At 37.8% G+C, this 25,708-nt stretch overlaps 1 protein-coding gene across 2 annotated transcripts in view; it reads left to right on the top strand.

The window, feature by feature from the left end:
• TRMT9B (tRNA methyltransferase 9B (putative)) overlaps window positions 1-24,520 on the top strand; it is a 100,462-nt gene extending 75,942 nt beyond the window's left edge. The window contains exons 1-4 of one of the 2 annotated variants that reach the window (XM_071432315.1): window positions 5,297-5,514; window positions 16,461-16,615; window positions 19,625-19,798; window positions 22,591-24,520. In XM_071432315.1, the coding sequence (XP_071288416.1) occupies window positions 5,486-5,514; window positions 16,461-16,615; window positions 19,625-19,798; window positions 22,591-23,630 (1,398 nt within the window). In that variant the 5' untranslated portion in view covers window positions 5,297-5,485 and the 3' untranslated portion in view covers window positions 23,631-24,520. Of the gene's footprint in view, window positions 1-5,296; window positions 5,515-16,460; window positions 16,616-19,624; window positions 19,799-22,590 lie in introns of those variants that run through there. The other variant, XM_071432317.1, reaches the window with a different exon arrangement.
• The last annotated feature ends 1,188 nt before the right edge of the window (window positions 24,521-25,708 follow it).

Raw genomic sequence — 25,708 nt, 5'->3', positions numbered from 1 at the left:
AGACAAGGCAGTAAGAAAATCAAAGAAAAAGGTTCCTGAAAAGACAAAGGAAAACAATATTACAGCTGAGTTCCTTTTTTCACTTTTGCTGTGACATTGGTGGGAGAGCAACTGTGGAGGTGAGTGGAGCCTCGGAAAAAGGCTTGGAAAAGCTCTAAAATGTGTTGAGAACAAAGAAGCTCTGAATCTCTGCAAGAACACTTTTGAGCTTAAAGAGCAGAATCTGAAGGAAGAGTACTGCCTCCAGTTTCCCACATCTCCTGGGACAGCTGGTCAAAAGCCTGGTAAGGCCCTGTTGAGAGAGTGCACATTTGGCACCACACACAAATCCTTTCTCTGAACAACGTGCACCACACTGTTCTAGTCTGTTTTAAGCTGTTTCTAAATTGAATAACTAAAGCAGTCTGGGACAGGGTCAGTGTCTAGAAAGCTAAGGTGAACTCTAGTTTATTCATGGACTTAATTTGTGTTTTTGGACACGTAATTTATCTTCTGTGACACAATGATTGTTACTAACTCAATAGAGGAAGCAAAGTCTATGACTTCTGAAGTAGAAGCATTAGGAGCCTGTAGCTTCCTTGACCCAGGAATGGACAGGAATCTCTCTTGTGCCAGTACACCATTCACTTTCTGTTTTCCCTCTTTTAACTTTACTTATCTCTAAAGCTGAATTTCAGGACCTACTGGAGACAGTCAGTGAACTGAACTTTTATTATATGCTTCAATTGAGATCAAAATGTCAGAACACTATAGAAAAGTAATCTTTATTTTTAGCCACAGAGAGGAAATGCATATACTTGAAAAGTCTGTCCTTGTGAAATGTCTGCAGCACTTTTGCAGAGGCAAGAAATGCAAGTACTAAGTGCTTTGTGCTGAAAAGACACTTCCATTGAATATTAATTAGTCCTTGTAAGGTAAATAAACCCAACCTTCCTTCTCTGCATGCCAAATAAGATCCTCATGACTTCAGGATGCTGGGATGCAGCTCAGGGTCCAACAATATGCCACCTTAACCTCTACAGTTTGTGCCTGTCAGCAATCCTGAAACACTTGTGTTCCTCTATCTCCAGCTTACTTAAGTGCAAAATTATGTCATATTGTCCTGTTTTGCATTGTGATTTTATTAGCACATACTTTGTCCCTTTGCTACCACAAAAACCCCAATGACTTCCTGCTGCTGAAAACTGACATTACAAAACAAGAAAGAGGAAGGTTTATATCAAAATTAAACCAAACAAATTAATTGTAGCAGAACAAGGTGTTCCCAATCTGATTTATAAAGACAGCAGTCTGTGTTCATATTTCTTCCAAAATTTTGACTTAAATAAGCTAAAATATGTATGAAGTATGACTTACCAAGGTACAGATTTTACCCATCCCTACTGTCTCTTGGCAGCTTTTTTAGCTGATAAATTTGGTCCATCTATAGGTCTGGGATTTGGAGTTCTACTTCCTGGAGAATAGTCTGTGGATCTCCTTGGGCAAGATAGGACAGTACTGACACATTAAGGGACCCTGCAGTTTTACGTGCATTTCTATCATTGCATTTCATAATTATTTTTCAACTAATTTTTCTGCAATACCACTACGATTGTATCTCATTTTAGTCTCTGATAGTGAAACAAGAAAGAAATTTCCCTCTTTTGTGGTCACTTCTGCTTGCTTTACCTCTTGCAACAACTGTACTGAAATCACAAAGAAATAACAAAGGCTCTTTCTAGTGAGGTGAACATGAGTTGTCCTGCAAAGCTTGGTTGTACTTAAGTATTAAATAATAGTGCTTAGCACTTGTGCAACTTAATGCCTTATAATCTTCAAAGCACTTTACAAATCTTAACTAGTTAATCCCCACAGCAGCTCTGCATGGTAGGCTGTGAAGGTCACACATTAAAAATCTCCCATGATACAAGCTTGACTGCATAGTAAGCCTATGGGAAAAAATATCTGCACACTTATAGTCCTGAAGTCATGAGTGTTTAATTTTACTGGACTGTAATGGCTTACTTTCAGTATGTAAGTACTGACTTATTTTCAGGAAATTTGTTTTGCTTTCTTATCCCACTCAAAGTAAATCCATTATACCCTGCAGCATGTCTCAGCACACAAAATTATCAAAATTTTGAGGATATTTTTTTATTTTTAAAACTCCTGGAAGCAAATGAGAAGCAGAGGATATGAATTTTATTTAAGAAATCAAGTTTCTATTGCCAGTGATTGAAAAGACCATGGATGGGAAAGGGTCAGAAAGTCCCTGAAGACTGAAGCACTCAGGACAGTAACCACCATTTTTAGCAACTTCTTTTGAAAATTTGACTTTTGTGATATTGAGATTGCCAGGAAGACAAAATATGCTTATACTCAATTTCATTGGGAAACTTAAGCCTTTAGAGACCCTATTTCATTTGAGAAATAGCACGGTTTTTCTAGCTCAAATTTTCTTTGGATTTTCATGTTCCAGAAAAAAATCAAATAGTTGTTGCTAAAGAATATTATTTATTTAGCCTTTTCAGGTCTAAAATGTCCCACAAAGTGGAGCTGCTGCTTTTAGTTCACTGTAGTACTATCACAAACACCACTGCTTCCATCTGTTGTTAGTTCTGGTGGAAAACTTTTTAAAACAACATTAGAGTTTGACACTAACATTATAATTCTACATGAAGACCAAGTTCACCAATCAAAGGTATAAGTCATTAGCTCATGGCTACCTCTCAAGCATCTGCATAGAAAATAAGCATAGGAAATAAGCTTCTCAAAGGTGTTTATTCTTTGTACTACTTATTGTAGAGAGGAAACAAAGGGGACTTCTTCCAATGGAAGCAGACATAAAGTAGAGTTTTTGTCACAAGTTAAAAAAAAAAAACATGAGTTTTCCAGAACGTCTATTGAGACACTGCAGCCTTATTTACAAATACAGCATGATCCTTCCCCTCCAAGGCACCAGGCAACTTAATGCCTCCTTTTGCTTTCAAGTACAACTGTCTCTTTGTAAAGCTTGTAATTTGCGAGCCAATCCTTTGTAATAAGGAAGCTCTATGATATCATAAAGACTGACCTTGATTCCTTATTTTTCTACCGGTTCAACCTGGAAACTTTTATTTCCTTGGGTATCCTTCTCTTTTTCCCCTTGCTTTGCTTTTATTCCTTTTATTCCTTTTTTTTTCCCCTCACCTTTGAAGAAAATCACAAATAACCTTTGAAGGAATAATTAGCATTTGCTGTAACTCTATAGTAAAAACCTTTACCTGAATGACTGCAAAAGGTTATCTAAGGGTAAAGGTTTCAGACAGACCAGGGAGAGAACAATCTTCAGATGAAAGATGATAGGGATGAGCACAAAAGAGATGCTAGAAAGTAAAGGAATAAATGAATGGGAATGCAAGAGGCAACATAATTAGCCAGTCTTACATGCTTGCCACTACATAATTTCAGATGTTCCAAATGGAGCCTGGTATTCTGCAGACAAACTCATAATTAAGTACAGGGTTGCAATGAACAGGCACAAGAGGTCTGAATTAAGGTTTCATGGACAGCCTTCTGGCTTTCCCAATGTTTGGTCACTTAATTTAATAACCTAAATCCTTTTTAATATAGAAAAAAATTATTTTAATGAGGTCTTTTAATTGTTTAGGGAGGAGAGGTTGCTACAGACTGCAGTTTATTATGTAATTGTAGATGCATAATACTCCAAAGGAAAAGGTATTATTTTTTCATTCTGCCTAAATTTGTATGATGAGACCATGATGAGACCTTAATAAATGTGGGGGTTGGGTTAACCGTAATAAAACCTTAATAAAAATAAGGGTTTGGGGTTTTTTCCCTCTAAAGTGTATAAAGCTGCATGACTAACATCTATTTTAAATGCATCAGAAGCAGGAAGTCTGGAGAGACTCTATAGGACTGATATGTAATTGTAGTTTTAGGAACATCCAGGAAAGATTAGGTGGTAAGGGAAAAGGCTGTGTGAATTCCCCACAGTTTTATGAGTCTACAACAGAATCTTTTTCTTAGAAGGTTGAATTTGAGGCAGTTCTTTCAAATGGAAGAGCTTTTAAAATAAGTAAATATTTATGTCAACAAATAACATAAGGTGGTATTCACATGAATAATTTTACCTGAAGGAAGAATGAGGCATAGATGGCATCATCTTCCAAAAAAGGTATCTGAAAGAGTCTGGGCATGGCAGACCTGGATTTGTCTGCACCAGTTTAGCTGACTCTACATTACAGAATTAAATTAGCAGAATGTACATGAAGTATGGCATAATAGGGACAAGTCAACACAATGCTTGCAAAGGACATTCATGTCTTTCAAACTAGTCAAAGCTCTTTGAAGGTGTTAAGAAGATTAGTTGTTATCTAGCTGTTGAATTCCTTCATAATGGAGACCAAGAGTTTCCTCATTACTCTATGCCTTTGGTACATTTAATAGAATATTAGATTTATGTGTTTTCAGTATGCTCATTCTCATCTTGTCCTTATAATCTGCCCCTGAATCTTTTTGTCCAGGTAGGATTGTCAAAGTAAAGGGAATGCATGTTCTTGAGCAATTTTGTCAGTCCTGAAAATCCCATCAATACACAGTCATGTTCCTCATAATCTTGTCTTCAGGTACATTAAAACTGGTTTGAGCAAAAGACTACCTGTAACAGGAAATGGTTCAATACATTCAGTACTTTGTGCAATGTTGTACTGAGTTCCCTGCCTGTCATACTGGCTGGTATTGTTTCATTGCATTCTTCTTTATCTGGAATCTCTTATACATAATTTATAAATTCTTGGGACGTGAGTATCTCTTTAGCTCATGTTTATAGTGCTAGTTGTATCGGGGTCCTGGTGCATGGCTGGGTTTTTTCATACTTGTGCAATAAACACCTATAAGTATACGAAGTATAGAAACAATCTGCCATTTTTAGACTGCTTTTAATGAGTGCGGGAGTAGGGGAAAAAAATTATTCACTCTCAAGAGCCACAGGATGGGAAGACTTGCAGACAGGACCTAGTCACAAAGGTTAGCTTTGCACTTAACCTTTAAATGAGCAAGGGCTAATCTTCCTTGGCCGCTTTTGCCATCAGCAGCCAGCACGGCTCCCATCAACCTCGGTTTATGGACCCTGGAGCTCGGGGACCCTGCTGCTCCCCCGCAGCAAACCCCCACTTCCTTGACGGAGCATCCCCCCGCCACCATCATCTCCATCAGCACCACCCTCCTGGCAGAAGCTGCCCAAGGGAGGAGACGAGACCGCAAGGAGAAGAGTTAACAGGGAATTGATAACCCGGCCCCTTTTTTGTCTTACCCCGCCTCCTCCCGCTTGCGGGGAAGTGAGGGATCAGGACGCGCCGGGCGGGGGTGGCCCCGGCGGAGAGGTGCGGGGAGGGCTCCCCTCCGCGCCGCTCCGCCGGGGGCCCCGCGGCTCGGCCCGGCCCGGCTCGGCCCGGCCCGGCCCGGCCCGCACGGCTGAGCGCCGCCGCCGCCGCCGCCGCGGGGGATGGAGCCGGAGCCGCGCCGCGGGAGCAGGTGAGCACGGCGGGCAGCGCGGAGCCGGGGATGCGGAGGGCAGCCCGCTCCGCCTCGGGGACAAGGAAAAACCCAGCGGTGGGGAAGGCAAAAACCCCACCCCAACCTCGCACCAGCCAAAGAGGGAAAAAAAAAAAAAGCGTCGCGGTACATTTGTGCAGATTGAGATGATCGTCTTAAAAACGCTGCCCGCAGAGCCGGGAGTCTCCCCTCTGGCGCTGACCCAGCCCGAGAGGGAAGGATTTGGAGATTGAACTTAATTTTTTACACACACGTGCGGTGTCCCCGCTCCCCCCGTGTCACATTTTGATTGAACGAAGCCGCGGGTTGCAGAGCTGGGAACTAGCGTGGATGCTGGAGCTGAATTTGGTGTAGCACTTGGGGAGGGGAGGTTTTTCGAAATGGGGGGAATTTACCACGGCAATAGTAAGTTTCTCCGTGGTCGCCTGCTTAGTTAAAAATTAAGTACGCGCTGTGTGTTGGCAGACAGTCCTAAGCAATGACCTGGAGCAATCCTAAACCCTAACAGTTCATGATTATTTTCTTCTTTTCCTAGAGGATTCTAAATACTGAGATACTGCCTCCACGTCGAGCTCTCAGCATTGCAGAGTGTTCGCTGCTTAATGAATGTTTGTAAAGGGATTTTCATTCCCGCTGAGCATCAGTGGGAGCAGCCAGAGCTCAGGGAGTCAGCTCACTCGTGCCTTTTCCTTTGTAAAGAATTTCTGGCAGAATTCAGCAGCCCTGCTGTGTTGACTTAGTGCACAGGATAACATTCCTTGCTGATATAGTTGCTCAGGTGAAGTGTGCTGCTGGAGTTTATGATTCTGTGCATGAAACTTGAGAAAGAGATAAGAAAATAATTCAGCAGCCTCTCCACGAGCAACAGAACAGGTCCTCTCAGGACTTTTTCCTGCCCTTTGATTGACCCCGGAGGGTTGGCTTCGTTTTAGTAATTTGTTTTCAGTCTAGTACATAAATACATTTATTTCAGGAATATTTGCTATTTATAGACCATGTCTTTGAACAGAGTTTGAAATCAGCCCTACATCAAGGGATAAATATTTCCCATGCAAACTCCCAGATTTGCAGATATTTTGCTGTCTATTCTGGATGGATGAATCGGAATATGGTACAGTAGAAACAGTGCAAGGTTTGAAAATATAATTTGAAAAATATAATTTGCAAATTCCTGCTTTTAGTTATTATTGATAGGCTACCTGGGGTCAGTAAGGTGATTCATAAGCATAAAGTTAAGCAGATGTCCACTTGTTTGCAGTACCAGGATCTACATGGGCCAGTTCGTAGGTCGTAATAGCAACAGAATACTCCTGTTTGACAGAAAACCATGGCTTAAGGGCCACATGTCTCTTACATTCATGAAGATTAAAGAGATTGGAAAACTATTTCAGACCTCTATATGCTTATGAAATAATTTTAAAATAAAAATGAAGAGTAAAAACTGGTACTTAAAAAATTTTGTATTTACCTTCATAAATGGACGTAGGAGTACCAACTGAATGACTGGGAGAAAAAGAGTCTAACTGTTGAAAAATAAGGTAAATACTTGTGTCATAGCCAGGCTTTATGTAACTGACTTAAACTCATGTGACACAGAATCCTGGCTGATTTCTTTTCTGTCAGAAAAGTTTAAGCAGAACACAGTCGGACAAAAGGCACTGTATAACGTGGTTTGTATTTTGCTGTTGAAAAGTATTCCATTTTGAAGAAAGCTTTATATTCATATCAACATGTAATAATTTCAGAGAAGTTAATTACTTACAGCTCAACTTTCTTCAAAGCTAATATTTCTTTTGATACTCAAAATATTGATGTTTGTAGGTATCAACTTTTTTCCCCAATACAATAATTTCCTGATTTTAAGAAAAAAATAAATTACACCTAAAAAGGCCACAGCATTAAAATATTTTCCAAAGAGAAAACTTCAGTAGTGTTTATGTGAAATTTCAGCTCCCCCAGGGAGCCTTTCCTTTCCATGCTGATGAGGAAAAATTATGTTTTTCAAAGCCTTTCTCATCTTTAAAATAGAGGGCTTAGAAATAACAAGTTATGTAAAAAGGTATCGCTCATACTATAATGCATTTAAAATGAAATAATCTTTGAGTGATGGTCTTGTGATTTATGAAAACAAGGGATCTTTTCTAGGGATGTTGACTACAGCACCACTAGGCCTTCACACTGCTCAGTCTACTCCAGTTACCACTGGAAGAAGCTGTCAGTGCCAGACACTTCACAGAGGTTACACCTCAACCTTTCAGTAACAATGTAATGCAGTTTTTCCCTGTCTGGGTCTAAATCTGAACCCTGATAGGATTCCTGGTGTATCTTCAGCAGCCTTTGTCAGCTGCATAAACACCCAGTTACTGTTAGAGAGGACTTAAGACACTTTGGAGCACTAACCTCAAACACATATGAGACACCTTTTCTCTTTTGAGAAATAAATATAAATACATGACTTCCTATAACTAAAACTTACCAAAAAAAAAAAAAAAGTGTATAAGTCTGATTTTTTAGTTTTGTAGGATAAAAAATATGTCATACTGGCTTTGATTTCATTCAAGTGGTCATCTACTGAGATAACTTAGTACCTAGTACTGTCTACCACAAGATCTGTTCTTTTTAAACTGTATTTGGCAAATATGCTGAATACTGAATACATTTGTATATGAATATTTTAAGATAGGAAATTATATGTTCAGTTGTAATAAACATGATAATCAAGAGTAGTTTATAAAATGTACCAGGAGAAACCACTTAGTAGTTCTGTAATTACTGTAATTGATTCTACAACATTTTATATCTTGAGATCAAAGGTAGACATTGCCTGCCTCTATTTTAGATCCTACTTGATAATGTGCTACTTATCTTTCTGTCTCTGAGATTTCAGCAGAAGATATGTTTTCAAGTAATTTAATGTCTTAAGTCATTTTGTAAATAATTTTAAATGGGGAGGTTTTGTGTATTACAGCAAGTACCATGTGAACACCAACAGTGATGAGCTCTATGACTAAAAAAAAAGGAGAATTATACTACATAAATTAAAATGAATCTGACTGAAAACAGTACTCTAACTGCAAACCCGGAGTGTGAGGAAACAGAGGAAATTTTGAAAACTGTAATTCAAGAACTGTAGAATGACATTCAGGAATAAAATATTCCTATGACTATCCGTTGGCCTAAAGGATCAAGACATATGGAGAGGATACTTAGAATGACAACAGTACTTGTAAAAGACCACCTTGACTGATTCCATCAGGGAAGATGGAAAGTACTAAATATTTAATGCTTGCTTAACTGCTGGAAAATGAGGAGACATGATAATTGCATACAAATGTTTGAGACACACAGTGACCAAGGAGAAAAAATAGCTGCATTTAAAGCTTATGGGTAGATTGGTATGGTCAGGGGCTTTGAGATAGTGATGCAGGGTACAGAGTATTTCCCGATAGCTGCTTAACTGACTTAGATTTTTAAAACCCCATTGGTGGAGGGTCCATGTCCTACCCAGTCCACAGTAATTTCCAGTGGTTTTCTGTTCATCTTCCTTTGTTTAAAGTGTCCTATCCACATCTTCCTTGTTGTAGCTTAAGCTACTCTTTTTTTTCTACTTTCAGTTTTGGCAAACAGGTATTTCCCTCCACTTTGCAACAGCCATTCTTGTTATGAGATGGTCCTCTCTCATTATGGGCCAACACTTGAAAAAAATTTCTTTTCCCAGGATTTATGTGATTTCTGATCTCCTAGATATATACAGGGTCTCATAATTATTCTCTCCTATTTTACTCTTGCTTGAAGTTAAATGTAATGCTTAACCTGATATGCCAGCAGTGCTGAATGTAGGAGAAGGAAAATTTTATGTAACTTGCCCTATTTCTGTGCGCTGATCCTGGTTTTTTTTTTCTTTTCTTATTTTTTGGCAACAGTATATTGCTAAAACCACTATAACAACAGAGCATGTATGGTGTTAAATCTGTGAAATGTTATATGGCCCAGATCCACTTCTACAGAGCTGCTGCCAGTCATCCCATCCTGCTTCCTTCAGTCTTTGTGCAGTTGGTTATTCTTATCAAAAATGCTTTGCTTTTGTCTGTTTTGAACAGTTTAAACATTTGAATTCTCATACCATTATTGAGTTCATTTGGACCCTGATGATTTGGTCTGTCTGCAAGTATCATACAAAGAAATTATTGAGGAGTGTCCAAAGCATATTTCTGGACAGGTTTGCTCAGGGTATCCTTCCAGCATGATAGTGAATTTTGATAACTACACTCTAAATATCCTCTTCAAAATGGTATCAACTGTACCATTGTGCTGTAATTTCTAAAATCTTATATGACTGTCCCTAATTTTCTTTACTAGAATATGATGAGGCCAGGAGTTGTACATGTTGCCCTCAGTTTCTCAAAACTAATTTCTTGTGGCTCTGAGACTGTCTAACCCAAGACCAGTGCAATCAGTTCCCTGTGTACTGTTTATTAGACTAGTTTAGAAAACCCTGACATTAAAAGCCCCAACCTATTCTCTCCCTAAGTTCTATCCCTCTGTCACTGATGCATTGATACCTGGTGGCAATTAATATGAATAGTGAAGAAGAAAAATCGGAACACTTTGCTCTTCTCAGTGCTACTTATTATTAGACTTTCCTTCCTGCTTAGTAGGCCAAATTTTTCCTAGTCCCCACTTCTCTGATGCCTGTACAGAGTGTTTCTGAGCAGGATCTGAAGACCCACATCAGTGCACATCCAGCATCACGGGTTTGTGACTGTGTGGGACTTCAGTAGGAAGGGACTCAGTGCTGGGAGCTGATTGTGAGTTTTGATGTGACAGTAAAGATGAACAGACACGTAAAGGGACTGTGAAGCTTCTGCATGAGTATGTTCCTCCTCTCAGGGTTTTTTAATGGCCAAGGGTCCATGTTTGTGCATTTTCATTTAGCAGAATGTTACCTATCTACAGAATGCAGTTTATGCACTTAGTGAAAATAAATCTGTTTACAGTGCAATGTTTCATGTACATAGACTATGACCCTAAATGCGAAACAGCAAGGGGAATATTAAATGATTAACTGATCCAAGAATGTGCAGTGCATAGTACTAGGTTTTGTCTGAACTGGAAAACAAAGCTAACAAAATGAATGTGACTGGCTGTCATTTTGAGTTACTAGAGCTTGAACTATAAGCTTATTTTCTCCAAGGTCTTGTAAGAGCAGTCTCAGTCCTTTTAATGTTTTGCTGGGACAAAGTTCTATGTATTTTAGTAAGAGAAAATACAATGATGGTGACTTCATTTCAATCAACGAAATTCCTTTAAAATGCTCATTTCACAGTTAGTGTTTCAGCTACCAGTGGTTCTTGTCAAATGTGTCCCAGCTCTTTATTTTTTGTTTCAGAATTTTCCAAACTTCACTGAAGGAAGGGTTTTGAATCAGGATTTCAGCTCAAAAAGGTTTTAGTAATGCTGCATGGAGCTCCCCTTGCTCTGATTTCAGGCTGTGCATTTTCATGGGATTATAATGGTTCATGCGTGGTTGAAATTAATTACTGGAGCTGTTAGCCTTATGTAAGCAAATCATCCTCTATTGTATCCTCTTGCTAAACTTTCATTGCAGCTAGTTTATGACAGCATTCCTATTGGTTTTTTTCATTACCATTTCTTTACTAATATAGCTGCTTTGCTTAATGATTGGTATCTGGAAGCCACTTGGCATGTTGGCATAGATAAGTTTGTTGTCTGCATTATTGAAACAAGAAATCACCATCAATCAGAAGTTGCTGCTATTGAATTTATAATTCAATCCAAGGGTGAGCAAAGTTCTGATAAAGAAGTCTTAGGTTTGTTTTTCAGGAGTCCTGCAAAGACATTTTGCTGTTGGAGATTAATTGGATTTTTGTTTTTGCATGGGAAAAATACTGTGGTTTATAGTCCACTAGGGCTGTACACTTCACTTTCCATAGCTACCTGTATTTGGATGAAAAGACTGATAAGTCTTGGAAGTAAACTGGAAACATTTCTCACTGAATAGGTGATTCTCCCTGTTCTAGGGCTGAAGGAAGCAATAAAAATTGAAGTGCCCCACCTTTTACTTAGGTGTTATTAAAAGCTACAAGTGCATGTGTTATTGCTGGAGAGCAGGGTACTGAGGATGTAGGCCTAGCCCTTGTGGTTTATCCTGTTCCATTTAAGCAATTAATTAGGTTATTGCATGTGTAATCAAGATTTATGTTGCTGTGGCCACAAAGAGAGACACAACTGTGCTGAATTCCCTAGATCTTTGAAGCAGTTCTTCTTACCCAAAATGATACTGAGAATTCCCATCAGCACATGAAAATGTGTGTGTCTAAGAGGGGCCCTCATTAATAGGCTGAAATCTTGCCCTGAATGGAGTGAATCCATGCTGCTCATCAAAGGGTTAGAGAAAATGGGCAGTTGCAAGAGAGAAGACAAGGAAGGCCTGTGGTGCAAATTAATCAAGAGCAATTGATTTCAAGACAAATCAGAGCAGTGCAGGAAAATGACAGCGTGGTTCCAAGAGGCCATTGTCAAAAGCTTTGTGACATATACTGGGCACTGTGCTTGGCCTGGATAGAAAGGCAAGGAGGAGCTGTACAAGAGCCAGGTCAGGACTTCACAGTATTACAGTGTTGATAAGTTAAATAGTTGTGCTGACATAGCACATGCTAAAGGAGATGGGGGAAGTTGTAATAAATTAAAAGAACATGGAAGATGAAAATTGTAGGTGACTGGGAGGAGATAACTTGAGGTAGGTGAGGAGGTCTGCAAGTGATTCAGAACTGCAGGTAATTGTGAAGAGCTTTTGGTAGACTGTGGTAGAGGCAGTGTTTTCGGAGTGAACACTACCTCCTATGCTTCAGTTTCAGGACACTCCAGTGAATCTGGGAGCCAGCAAATATTTTGTTCAATTGAGGATGAAGTATTTAATGCCATTAGTCAACACTGTAAATTAAATGCTTTCAAAACCAACAACAAAATTTGAAACACACTCGCCCTCCCCAAAAAAAACCAAAAACCCCACACATTATTTTAAAAAAGTGTTGGAAATGGGGGTTATTAATTTTGGTTGTTGTCATTTCAAGGTCACTTGCTGAAACATATTTCCTACTTCAGCAGCAAAAAAAATATCCAAGCAACATGACTTTTATTAAAGCAGTATCCTTGAAAAATTAATTATCTAAAAGGTTGCAGAATGTTAATGGAATGGGAAGAAATTAGATTACCTTAGAGCCAGAGAACTCTTAGTGAGATATATAGCTATGAAAATATAGATCGTGTTTGTACAATTCTTTTACCTTCTTGGAAGGTGTAATATTTTAGGGGTTATTTTGGTTTGTTTGGTTGGTTTTGGGTTTTTCTTTAACAAAGAGGGAAAAGAGCAATGTAAGAAAAAGTCAATGGACTACAACCTATTTACTTCCAAACAATTTGTTAATGTACCACAGTTATCTGTGATGGACTGGTGATCCATTTCCCTGCAAATTCAGCAGAATTAAAATACAGTTTTCATCCAGTTTCCTCATTTAATAAACCAGCTGCAGCAAGGGCCTGTTGTAGTCTCATGAACAAATCACCAGGAGGATGCCCAGGAAGCACTGAAGGGGAAGAGAATCCTGCTCTTCAGTTTTTATCCAAGCTGCTTGTTTGCAGTTGGTGGGTGTTTGTTGAGCTGCATTCACATCTCAGGGACTTGGCAGGACTTGCTGCAGAGTGACTGAACAGCTCAGAGTGACTGAACAGCTCAGTGCCAATTTACTGCACACTCCCATCTCTGCTCCAAGCCTCTGCATGAGCCCTTTAGCAGGGGGATAAGTACAAGAGAAGAAGAATTGAGCAAGGGAAAGGTGTCCATAATTACCACCTTCTGCTTCTCCTCACTGGTCTTGTCAGACAGCTTCTGGGAAGCTTAAATGAGAACTGGAGCAGATGCTGAAGCAGTGGGATTTCTGGGCAGATTTTCATTACCTACTTTGCAAAACAGACTTTCCAATTATCTAGGAAGTTAAATCCAGAAGTTGGATGAAATGAACGTTTTCTGCAATTCATGTGCAACAGAGGCACTGACTATTACTTTCAAAGCAAAGAAGTTGTAATGGTTGTTTTTGTTTAGAACGAGAAATAGGGGCATTGAGTTTGGCTGGTAAAGTTACATGGGTCTAAGATTCTGTGGTTTTTTGGTGACAGTTTACTTGTGTGAAAATGGTACAGCTGCAGGTCTGGGCAGACTCCTCAGGTTCCTTGTGTTTTGTAAACATTGAAATGAAGAGGTTAATTGCTGGGACATTTCCTGCTGTGCTGCAAAGTAAAACCTGATAGTATTATGGATCTTGACTGGAAAGTCAAATTGGCAAGTTTGATTTCATCATGTGCCTTAATTGTTTGCCAAATATAAACAATCAGCAGGAGTGGAAATTGTTACAAAATAGTGGATGAAATAATTTGTCTTTTAGTATACTACCATTATTCTATTATAACCAAATTATTTTCTTGACAATGTTTATTAAGAATATCTAAAAATAATAACTTCTAATGGTGTGTTGTAAGACATGGAAGTCTCCAGCATGTCCTGTGTAGCTGAAGACTCAGTACCAGTTCCAGTGAACAAGAAAGTTAAAGGAAGAACTTAATGGTCTTGGATTCAATAGGAAACGAAGCCATATCTCAATCTGCGTTGGAATTCAATGTAGACATTTTAGGAAAATAGAGAAAAAAAGACAGCGTTTGGAATTCAGTATGAATGGTTGGAAACATTCTGCCTTTTCATTTCTTTTCAAAACTGCAAAGGTTGAACGAAGAGCTTCAAGTGGAAAGATAAAAGAAAGCACTTGGATACACTGAACCACATAGTAACTAAACATAAAATATAAATTAGAGCAAGGAGCTGGTCTGGCAACAAAATAAAAGAAATGATTGTTAGTCTTTGGAATTACTACTTATAAATAGAGGACTCCTAGGCACTTGAACAACGAAACAGAGTATGTTTTGAGACAGAGAAAAAAGACAGCTGGAGACATGAAACACCTAATTTATTTTATTTAAGGGTCAAATAAAAACAAAGGATTGGACTTTTGACTCTGAGGAATACTTACTTGAAATCACTGCAACTAACCCATTCTATGTGACAACATAACTTGAAATGGATTCTTAGACAAGTTTGATTGAGTAACTTCTGGCACATGTAATATAATTTCAATTATTTCATAATTTCTATGTTGCTTCTTTTGTTCAGTCTGTTACAGCTTTTCACTCTTTAATGAAACTGAAAATGTGCCTAGTAGCAATGTACTATACTGTTTCTGAATTTAATTTTTTATGTATATGTACATATTCACCTAGTAAAAGGTGAGCTAATGCAGGATAAAAGAAAATTGTGGATTGTAGAAAAAAGATAAGGATTGTGAAAATGTTGAACATAAATCTTTTGAAGAGAGATACTAATACATACTACAGTCAGAATAGACATGAAAAGTGTTAACAATTTGTCCCCACCTTTTACACAGTACCAGTGAAATGGATCAAGCCTTACATACTAGTCTGTAAACATTCACACACACTTGTATGTGTGTTTTTTTCAGTCTCTGGGATTAACTCCCATTTTTAAATTAAAAAGATTGTATTTGTAGGACAGGCATAGGACAGGTGGTGTCTGTAGAACAGCTGCAGTGCCAGCTCACATTATTTATTACACATATATTTAAAAAAATAATAAAAATGTTTTTTCTCATAGATACAATAATTTCTCAAATATTCTCATCTTTTCTCTCATACTAATGTATTTCAAGACTAAAAGTGACAGGAAGAAGAAATTTTTATTATGGTTTCTAAATGTATAATATTTGAAAATCAAGGAAAGTAAATTAAAGTCTTTGCTTCTGACCTTTTCAAATGCAGTCAAAGGAGTCACTTTTATAATTTTATCTTGATAATACATTGCTTAGTCTGTTTGATGTTTGGAATCCGGCTCTAATCTCTGTGGAATTGTTGGACAACTGAATAAGTTTTGTTTTAATAATGGGAAGAAATATTTCCCATGTAAACAGGCAGTTTAAATTAGTTTGAAGAATGCCTTAACACTTTGGAATGTAACCTCACCAGCCTTCATTAGATACTGCAACAAGGGCCTGATGATGAGGATGAGAGGCCCTTGAGGATGAGAGGATACATTAAGGAAGATATAAGATTCTGTATGAAGAGATTCAGTGTCTGCATCCACTTGGTATCTACATGAGCTCAGGGGTGATACTTAAAGTTTAAGATACCATTTCTTGGATCACTAAACTAAAATACTGTGCTAAGATATGAAGATAGTGGAGTGGAAGTAGGGAAATCGAGGTTTTGTTGCTGAAAAATTTTAGCAAGCTAATCACTTCTAGAGGGATGATAAACCACAAATCACTTATGCATGATTTAGGGGCTTAAGTTTCAGGGACCAGGCTGTATTTCAAGTGACATATTAGTAGTTTGCCTGTTCACATTAGCAACAATAGGAAGGTTGGTTCATAAAATCCTGTTCACAACTGGTTGGACTGATGATCGTAAAGGTCTTTCCAAGCTAAATGATTCTATTATTCTATATCCATTCTGCACTTTCACTGAATACAGGCTCCCTTTTGCACCAGATAAGCTTTTACTATATTGGGGAACTTGGGAATGTGCCTATTATTGCATAGACATGTGCAGTTACATAATGCTTCACAGGGGAGGTGATACATTCACATTTTTTCTTGACTTTCATGAAATAAAATCAGGTCCTTTGAGTTAAGACTATTTTATAAATATGACTGGTAGATGGATGTAATTTATTAATATAAGCGTACAAGGTCCTGAATTATGCATGCCTATATAAAGTCTATAAAATATAAAGTCTATACTGCAACAGTTTGTGTTATATATAACCTTCATTATGTTTTCAGGATGGAACATGAGGCTACCCAGCTAGAAAAGCAGCATGTGCACAGTGTGTATGAAAATACAGCTGCCTACTTTAGTGATCTGCAGACCAAAGCATGGCCTCGTGTTCGGAACTTTCTGCTGGAACAAAAGCCTGGCAGTCTTGTTGTTGATATAGGTAAGCTATTCTTTGAGGTGGCATAAAGGATTGTTTATAAGCTTTGTTAATCATATGTAAGCTTCAGATTAACTGGTTTTTTAAGTTGTTTAAATCTGTTTTGAAATTGTTTTTAAGTCCCAATGCTAGATGCCATATACTGCTTCTTTTAATTCTTTGGCAGTGCATCATGTAGACAGTAAATGTTTTCCCTCATTTTTGTTCCCTTTTGTTCCCTATTTTTTCCCTTATTTTGAGCTAAGTCTTAATCTATCAATTTCCCCACCAGCTTAATGGCCTTTCATTCCCCTGGAGTCCTTTTGAAAAAATTATGTTAATAGCCCAATTATTTAATATTTCAGTTTCTTTAGATCTCTTGGTTTATGTAATACTAATCTGCAATTTATTTGTTTTCATTTGTTCTAAAACTCTTCCTAGCAAGGCTTTTTATTAAGAGAAATCTTCTGATATGACTGCTGTTAAAAATATATTAAAAAAAAAGATCTTAGAATCTTCCTGTGATCCTAAATATGGACACCATATTTAGGTGTTTTCCTGTTATGGCATTGTCTTCCCTACATTGCCTAGCATTTATACCTGGATTTTCTGTTGTTTCTGCAGACTTTCTGGGGGGCTTCCAGATGCTGGCATCTTTCCTTTGCTTCATTATGACTTCAGTCCTACACGGCACATTGCAAAACAAATGCACTTTGCACCATTGTGTTTACCATACTGTTTAAACTAATAAAATACACAGCAAGGTTTAACAAATGTGCACAATAAATTATACATCTGCTTTATCCTATAAGAGAAAAACATTATTTGAATATGCTGTAGGCCATAATCAGAAGATAATATGGAGTTCTCCTGATGCTGTTGAGCATTACACCAAAAATACTTGATAAATGTTATTTTGAGCATGTAGCTATTTTTATATGTCTGCACCATTGTCATTAATCTCAGGAAATATCCAGTGGCCTACATGGCCTACACTCATTCAACTGAGAGCTAGATTGATTCTTGTCAGCCAAAATCATTGCCACCTCAATAGAAGTCATTTGCATCTTAGCTGAAGTTTTTTGAGGCTCTAAGAGCAGTGATTGCTGAAAGCTTTAGGTCACCCTGTTGCAGTCTCATCTGGAGAGAAGATGACACTTCATCAAAATCAATCCTTACAGTTGCCAATAAGAATACTCCCATTAAGGCACACAAGGGATCTGGTGTATCTTATTAAACCTCTTTTATGAGGCCAAAAGTAAACACAATAGTCAGATTCCTGTAGATCTTATTAAACCTCATAAAAGAGGTTTAAGGAGGAGTTGCACTAAAGTGGCACTAGTGCCAAGTGGCACTAAAATTTTCAAAATAAGATCTTTAATTATTAATTTTCAGTTTAATAGTGCCTTTTACTAAAATATAATTTTGTCTATTTGCCTTACTATTTTTCATTCCTCAAAACACATGAAAATAGCTTGGCCATTGTTAGCTTCAAGAAATTCACCTTCCTGATGACTCATTTAAAAGTGAATCTCTGGCAAATGTAGATATTTAGAATACTGGGATTATTGACACTATTTAGCTTCATTCCAGGGAAGACCCTATACATCCAAAGACCCACAGTGATTACAAAGCATTTCACCAAAAGCCATGTGTTAAGCAACTGAGTCTCCCAAATTAATGATGGTTGAATAAATGTTCCTCTGCAAACACAATAATGAATAATAATTTATAAAAATATTTAAAATTTGTAGTTTTCTAACATGCAGAACTTCATGTATTATTGCATATATTTCTTGAACTGCATTAGCAATATTAGTATTTTCCATTTTTCTCAAGTGTTACTTCAAAGAATAGTGCTTGCTTTTAGCTGAGAAATATGCTCTTTTTCACCACTGAAGTGTTGTTCTGTTCTGCAATAGTTCCTGTGCTGTCTCTCTAGATAATGGTGCACATTAACATCACCAAGAGCAGCAGTGCTGCAAGAAGCAGTGATGTTTCTAAAGATAACTCCAGGCCTTTAAATTGACTTACCAGTACTGAGCTGATTCTCTTTGCCAAGCTGCTACCCCTTTGCTTGGCTGTCAACAATCAGAAATTATTCCTCACTAGTGACCCAGAGCTGCAGTGAAAGGCTCCCAGTGTAATTTTGAAAAGTGCTTGTTATGCATAAGGCATTGAGGGATCCTCTGAAAGATTTCAATTCACTACAGCATAGTCCTTGAGAAGACAAACTCTTAGGTAGAAGACATTCTGGAACAGTTAATTCCATGGGTTATAATGGGTTATAATGCATTGGCACAAAGTCAAAAAGAGGATGTGCCTGCAATATGGAAAGAACTTCTATGATTTATGGTTATTTTCGAGTCTGTAAAGTAAAAAATTTCCACTCTGACTTGTGTCAGTGGCATTTATGGTTTAGGACTTCTTGGAGACAAATGGGATGCACTGGAGAAATTCTGCATGGGGTTAAGCAAAGGAAAGAGATCTGTTGCAGACCACTGAAGAGACAGAACACACTGGCTTCAGGAAATCCCCTGAACAGAAAGTAGTTGGAAGCTGGAATGGCACTGGGGAAAGGGCCTTAGTGCTTATCCTTTTCTTACCCTCTCCTGGGTGCCCATTTATGCTCATTGTTGGTAACAGGACATCAGGCTATATAAAGACTCAGTATGAAGCAGTGTGGTTGGGTTTTTATTCTCAAAGATGTACAATACAGAGGACCATTCTTTCCTCCTCCCACCTGCACTTGTCCTTGTTCCCCACAGAAATACAGAAAACCTGCTATTATACAGGGCTGTGGAATGAGTATTTTTGTCAGTGATGATGGTGCTGTTACAGTCCTAATGGTGTGAAAATACAATTTCAACAGTCCACACGAGCCCTGCAGCAGTTAGGCTAGTCAGCACAAACCATCTTTTTGTTTTCCAGGAAAATTTAGGATTACGAAAAGCCTGCATATTATTTTCACTGATTTGGGAGGGAGAACAAATGTTTTTAATATATATTCTAACCTAGTATCCTTTTCTCTAGGTTGTGGAACTGGAAAGTATCTCAGTGTCAACAGTCAAGTGTATAATCTGGGCTGTGATTACTGTGAAGGACTGGTAGAAATTGCAAGGAAGAAAGGTGATGAAGTTCTGGTGTGTGACAACCTTAACCTTCCCTTTAGGGATCAGTGCTTCAATGCAGTCATTTCAATTGGAGGTAAGGCAGCATACCTACATCCTGGCCCCAGCAAATGAGAATTTCTGAGTGTTCTTTTCTTTCCATGTGGCTTCATTTCAGTCAATTGTTTTGAAACAGTTCCTTAGAATTACAGGATATATAACTTAAATTAATTTAGTCAACATGAAAAAACAAAACTCCCATTACTCAAGAGGCACTGTTGACCAAGGAAATATGCATATCCCTTGTTTGTTTATATGTGGTAGAGAAAAGATTTCCTTCCAGCATGCATTGTAAACAAGTGAAAACTAATCTAAACATGGCTGCTCAAAGCTTAAACAGATTAGATGCTCAAGACAAACTCTTGATTTCTCCATAACATCTGTTTTGAACAGCAAATGCATTGAAATGAAAATTTTATAGCAGAACTTGGTATTCATATTAAGTATTATGAATTCGGATTTCTCTTAGTCATAAGCACTCAGATTCATACAAGCACTTCTTGAATAAAATGACCAGAGCATCTCTGCATCTTAACTCTTCTGACCTCTCTTTTTGAAAATGCTACTCGTAATTTGAGAAGTATAATTTGCAAACCGTAGATAAAAAAAGAATACCCAGTTACAGTTTAGGTTTTTAGCTCTAGTCTTGATTGAGCTTCTTTCAGGGTTTTTTAATTCATCAGCAAAGTACAAAGCATGATAATTATTATAGATAGCAATCAACAAACTACTTGAAATGTGATAGAAATTTATTTTAAAATGTATCTTTCACATAAACAAGTGGAAGGAAAGGGTGACTAATACACAGGGAGTAACCATATTACTTTGCTTTCATGTTGGCTAGTTAGCCAGTGAGCCCTACCCCCATTTTGGGTCTCATAGCACCATTTCAGTGCTTCTCAGATCAGCTGACTCAGAAGGATAGCATACCTATCTAGTGTTTATATCAATTATAAGCCTGACAAGTTTAAAAGTTCACATGCTATTTCAGTACATTTGACAATAATGGGTTTTAATCTCTCTTGAGTAGAGACATGCTATGCCTGTGTCCATCTAATTCTAAATAAAGTGGTTTTCATCCTATTACAGAGAAAAACAAGTATTTATGTACTTAGTCAAGTACTCTTCTTGGATTTGTTGGTATAATCATGTTTATAGGATTGATTTTTCTGCAGAACCACCAGAGTGATTCTAAGCAGAAGGAATATTTAACCTATTAAAGAATTTGCACAGATTCTGTCGGTTGATTGTTATTTCTTTCTGGTAAATTAAGCTTGTATGTGTATGCTGTCTCTGTCAGTTTTGATAAAACTTTGCAGGAGGTTCTGTGGTGATATATGGCCTAACTCCAGTATAAGAAAATACCAGTTCCCTTCTCCCTATCCTGTACCAAAAAAAAAAAGATTTTCTAGAATTATTTTTTTCAATTTTGAAAAAAGATGCCTTGGAGTCAGGAGTACAAAACAAACACTGGAAACAAACACTGACTACATAGATGGGAAACTCTTCTCAGAGTTGTCTATCTTGTATTCTCAGCAGTTTGTGATAACCTTGTCAATATTAACTGCCAAGAATGCTTTTCTTGGCTTGTGATAATAAAGCTACATTTTTCTCCCCTTGGTAATTTAATCAATGTTTTGATTAAAGACAGGGCTAGTTGGATGCACTTTTCATAACTACAGTGTTGAACTAACACTGTTTCTGCACCTACAATTGGCTACTGTCTAGCAACAAAATATAATCAAATTTTTCTGAATTTATAGAGAAATGTCTTCAGGTAAGAACATACTCTATTACCTGCTGTTCCATGAGTAGATTGAATGTTTTTCATGTAGAAGTGGCTGGCTTGAAACAAATCATGGAATCAGTCCTCTTTACAACACTGAATTAAATCTAGTACTGATGATATATAGAGCAACATGACCAATGTGTCCAAGCTCAGTACAAGTTAATGCCTCTGAGAGTTTAGAGAGAAAATAGTTCTCTTAGCTATTCTCTGACTGTTTAAATTGGCTCATTCATACTCCAGGTAAATAGGAAGATAGAAATAATGTAGAAGTCTTGAAATGTAGTGTCATTTCACATTGGAGTGAAATTTGAAAATTTGGAAATTGTCCTGGAAAGAAGATGAAAATATTGTGATCAAAATTTTTATTTTAAATTTGACTTTATTTTTTACTAGCATAACATAATATAAAAAATATAAAATGCTGAGACATGCAATGTAGACATTACTTTTTACAAAAATTAAATTTAATTTGACAAAATTAAAGCTATGGTGCATATTTATCTAAATTTTCTCATTAGATCCTTTGCAAGTGTGCTGATATAAAAGTTCAAAGTATCTTTTTACTGATATTACATTTTGCTGTATTTGTTACATGGTGAAAAGATTTTTCTATTTTCAGTAAGATAAATTTAAAAATTGTGCCAAAATCTAAAGTCAGCTTGATACTATTTTAACTCACCTAAAGGCTAGGCATTTAAGGGAAAGCTTGCCATATAATGTTATAATGTGTTATGGGTTATGCAGAGAAACAGAAACCTTCAGCTTATGTGCCTGACTTTTCTTGAATCCCTGTTTTGGGAAGAGATTGATTTCCTTCTTCCAGATTTTCCTATTTTTATCTATTGAACCTAATCATAAAAGAGAGCATTCTGAGGTGAACCTCCGTTGTGGTACCTATAAATTCAGCACTGTTGCTGGCTTGCAGCTAGTGATAATTTGGAATGAAGCAACTGAAATGATTGAACATGTAGAACAGGTTGAAGATGGAAATGCTTTGTCTTTACTAATATTCAGTACATAATACCTTTCTTTTTTCACAGTGATACATCATTTCTCAACTAAACAAAGGAGAATCAAAGCAATAAAGGAAATGGCAAGGATATTGACACCTGGAGGCCAAATAATGATTTATGTTTGGGCTATGGAACAAAAGAATCGTCGCTTTGAGAAACAAGATGTATTTGTTCCATGGAACAAGGCCCTGTGCTCACGCCATTTTTCAGAATCAAATCAATCTGGAGATAAGGGTGACTTTGTCCATAGTGCAAAAGGCCAAGACATACACCCTGCACAGCTTGTCATCTCTGAGTGCAGCTACCAAAACAATCTGCATCCAGAAACGGATTCAAAACATCCCCGCGATATGGACCATTGCTTACCCAGAGCCTGCTGCATGAAAATTTCTGAGGAAGAAAACAGATTTTACAGTGCTCTAGGAAGATCTTTCCGCTCATGGTTTTTCTCCAGATCCCTTGATGAATCAGCCCTGAGAAAGCAAAATGACAAAATGAAGCACCCGAAACATGAAGGAGTGTGGGCCAACAGTGCCGTACCCATTCAGCATTCACGGCACTGCAGTTTGGATTTAGGTCACCATGGGGCTCTGTTAAATGAACAGAGCTTAGATGATGATGATGATGTGTTTGTGGAAAGCCTGTCTCTCAAAAAGCCGCAGTGGTCACCAGCCACAGATGCCCTGAAGGATTTAAGTTTAAATGGAGGACACCAAAGTGTAGCTCAGAGCAAGGGGGACAAAGCTTCATTTATAAATGGCCCAGTGGAAGACAAGGACTGCATCTGTGATTGTAATAAAGATGGTGCTGGTAAGTCTGATGCCAGCAAGGTTTTCAAAAGAACTTCAACAACTGACTCCACTGACTCAGCTTTGGATTCAGCAGTGTCTGTTGGGGACCAGACTGATGCCATGCTGGATACAAAGGCCTTCATGCGTTATTACCATGTTTTTCGGGAAGGAGAGCTGAGTTCTCTGGTAGAAGAGAATGTGCCTGAGCTTCAGATACTTTCTTCCTGCTATGACCATGGAAACTGGTGCATTATTGCAGAGAGAAGAGGAACATAGCTATAAAGAGAACAAAGCAGAATCCAGTGACTGAAGATTTTAAGCTCTTCCTTGTGTTGCTGTGATTGTGCAGTGTGACATGGAATTTGAATCTTGTAGTTGTGTGCCATTTATTTTTGAGTTACTATCTCTTAACTATTTAACTAGCTGTTGCAAGCTCTGTATATAGGAATGTAAGTGGTAGACAATATTTATGTTTTGTTAAACTTTTATGAAGTTAAAACTGTAGAGTTTTATATTGCTGTTAGCAAATAATTGTGTTTTAAAATATACTTTTCTATTGATAAATAAACCTTTTTATAAAACAAGGATCAGGGCATCTTTTATGAGAAATATCGTCTCAGTAGAAAGTCTAGTCTTTGTTCTTCAGATGCCAGAAGTTTGTTACATTGCTCCCTATTCTTGAAGTCCTATAAATGAGACATAGACACTATGTCTAAAATTGTACTTGACTGTACACTGGTAGAGTGCATGCTGCAGAACTGGGAGCAAGCATGGTCCCAGTGCTCCTTAGCTGGGAATAGAGTTATGAATGGGCAAAAAGCTGTGTACCAAACAAGCTCTGCATATTCTGTCATTTGATGGTTGTAATTGGGAGCAAATGACAGCACAGATTGAGAACAGTATTTTTTACTTTTGTTTTAAAAATAATTTAATTTATTTCTCAGGTGCAGGTGAAGTTTTACGTGTTAGCTCTCACAAATACTTTATCTTAATTTCCTTTGCTGTAGTTTTTCATTGGCTATGTGTACATAAAAGTCAGAGGAATTTGTGAGAGTGTGAGTATTATGTAAAGTTCTAAAAAATCAAATTGTTGAAATACATATATCTTTTTGATAAGCCTGGGAAGCTAAGATTAAATTAATAAAAATGCTGTGCATATCTGGTCAGCTGTTGTATTTACTTTTCTTGTTCACAGACATAAGAATATATACTAACAGTGTGTTAAATAATGTAGACAGGAAGAGGATAAGCCCAGTTTGCACATAAATTACAAATTCTTGTCTTGTGAAGTTTTAATGAACCTTTTGAGACCTAAGTGATAATAGATGGTTTATACAACTTTCCTGTTCCCTCCAAGATATACCATCACTATCCATCCGTAGTAGGTTGTAGCAGTTTATAGTGCTGGGGATAAAAAGCACCTTTGGCTTCAGAAGATCAGTGGTGGAACTGCCAACAGAAGCAGGGCTAGAAGAGGCTGATTACCTCATTAGCACAGAATTACTTCATGCCTGGGCTTAATTCATAGTCAGTGCTTGCAGTGCAGGGCACATCTTCAGTTGGTGTGATTTCGTGACCTTTAATGGAGCTGCATAGATTTCCCCCTTCCCCAAAAACCCCAAAATCCCAAACCCCTTTTGTCACAGCAGTTTTAAAGAGCTATATAATTAAGGTGTCTGCCCTATTTGAGCAAGCAGCTTTGAATACAAGGCAATAGGGGTGAAATACCAAGCTTTTTCAGTCTATGCTGCATGAGCAGGTGGATTTGGAATTGTTCAGTAGAAAACCTTGATGGTGCTGAGTATTTTTTGATGTAGCTTCCTGACTGTTAATTGCCACATGGTAATGTATTATAGATTTATTTACTGGAGCAATGTCCTCAAGTGATCATTCTTGTCTTCCTCATAGCTTGAGATCCTTACACTTTATCCTTCCTGGGTCTGTACCACTTGCACTCCCCACAGGCCTTTGAAAATCAAAGTGTGGCTAAAGAACCATACATTTGAGGCTTCTGCAGTACCATTCCACTCTAATCTAAATGTTACTTTCAATACAGCCTGGGCTGTGGCTTTCAGTTGCTGTGTATGAGCCATGCTTCAGGAAATGGCCCATATTCCCTGCCTCACTGGGTCCAGCTGCTCCTGGCTGAGGGGGCTGCATCTGCTGCATCCTCAGGCTCCAGATTTCGACACTTAGTGCCAAAGTTCCCATATTGCAGAGCCAGCATGGACTGTGCTGAGCTCCACACATCATTTGCAATGTGGTTGTGTCAGACAGGGCAGGCCTGCCTCTTTTGGTGGGAATTTCTGGATGAGCTTGAGAATTTAGAAGAGAAGTCAATTGCTTCCAGATAA

This window comes from Agelaius tricolor, unplaced genomic scaffold, assembly GCF_023055355.1.
Source record: "Agelaius tricolor isolate 1412-34295 unplaced genomic scaffold, bAgeTri1.0.p SCAF_8, whole genome shotgun sequence".
NCBI lineage: Eukaryota > Metazoa > Chordata > Aves > Passeriformes > Icteridae > Agelaius > Agelaius tricolor.
Note: the sequence above shows the minus strand (reverse complement) of the source record. Positions and strands in the feature narration are given on the sequence as shown.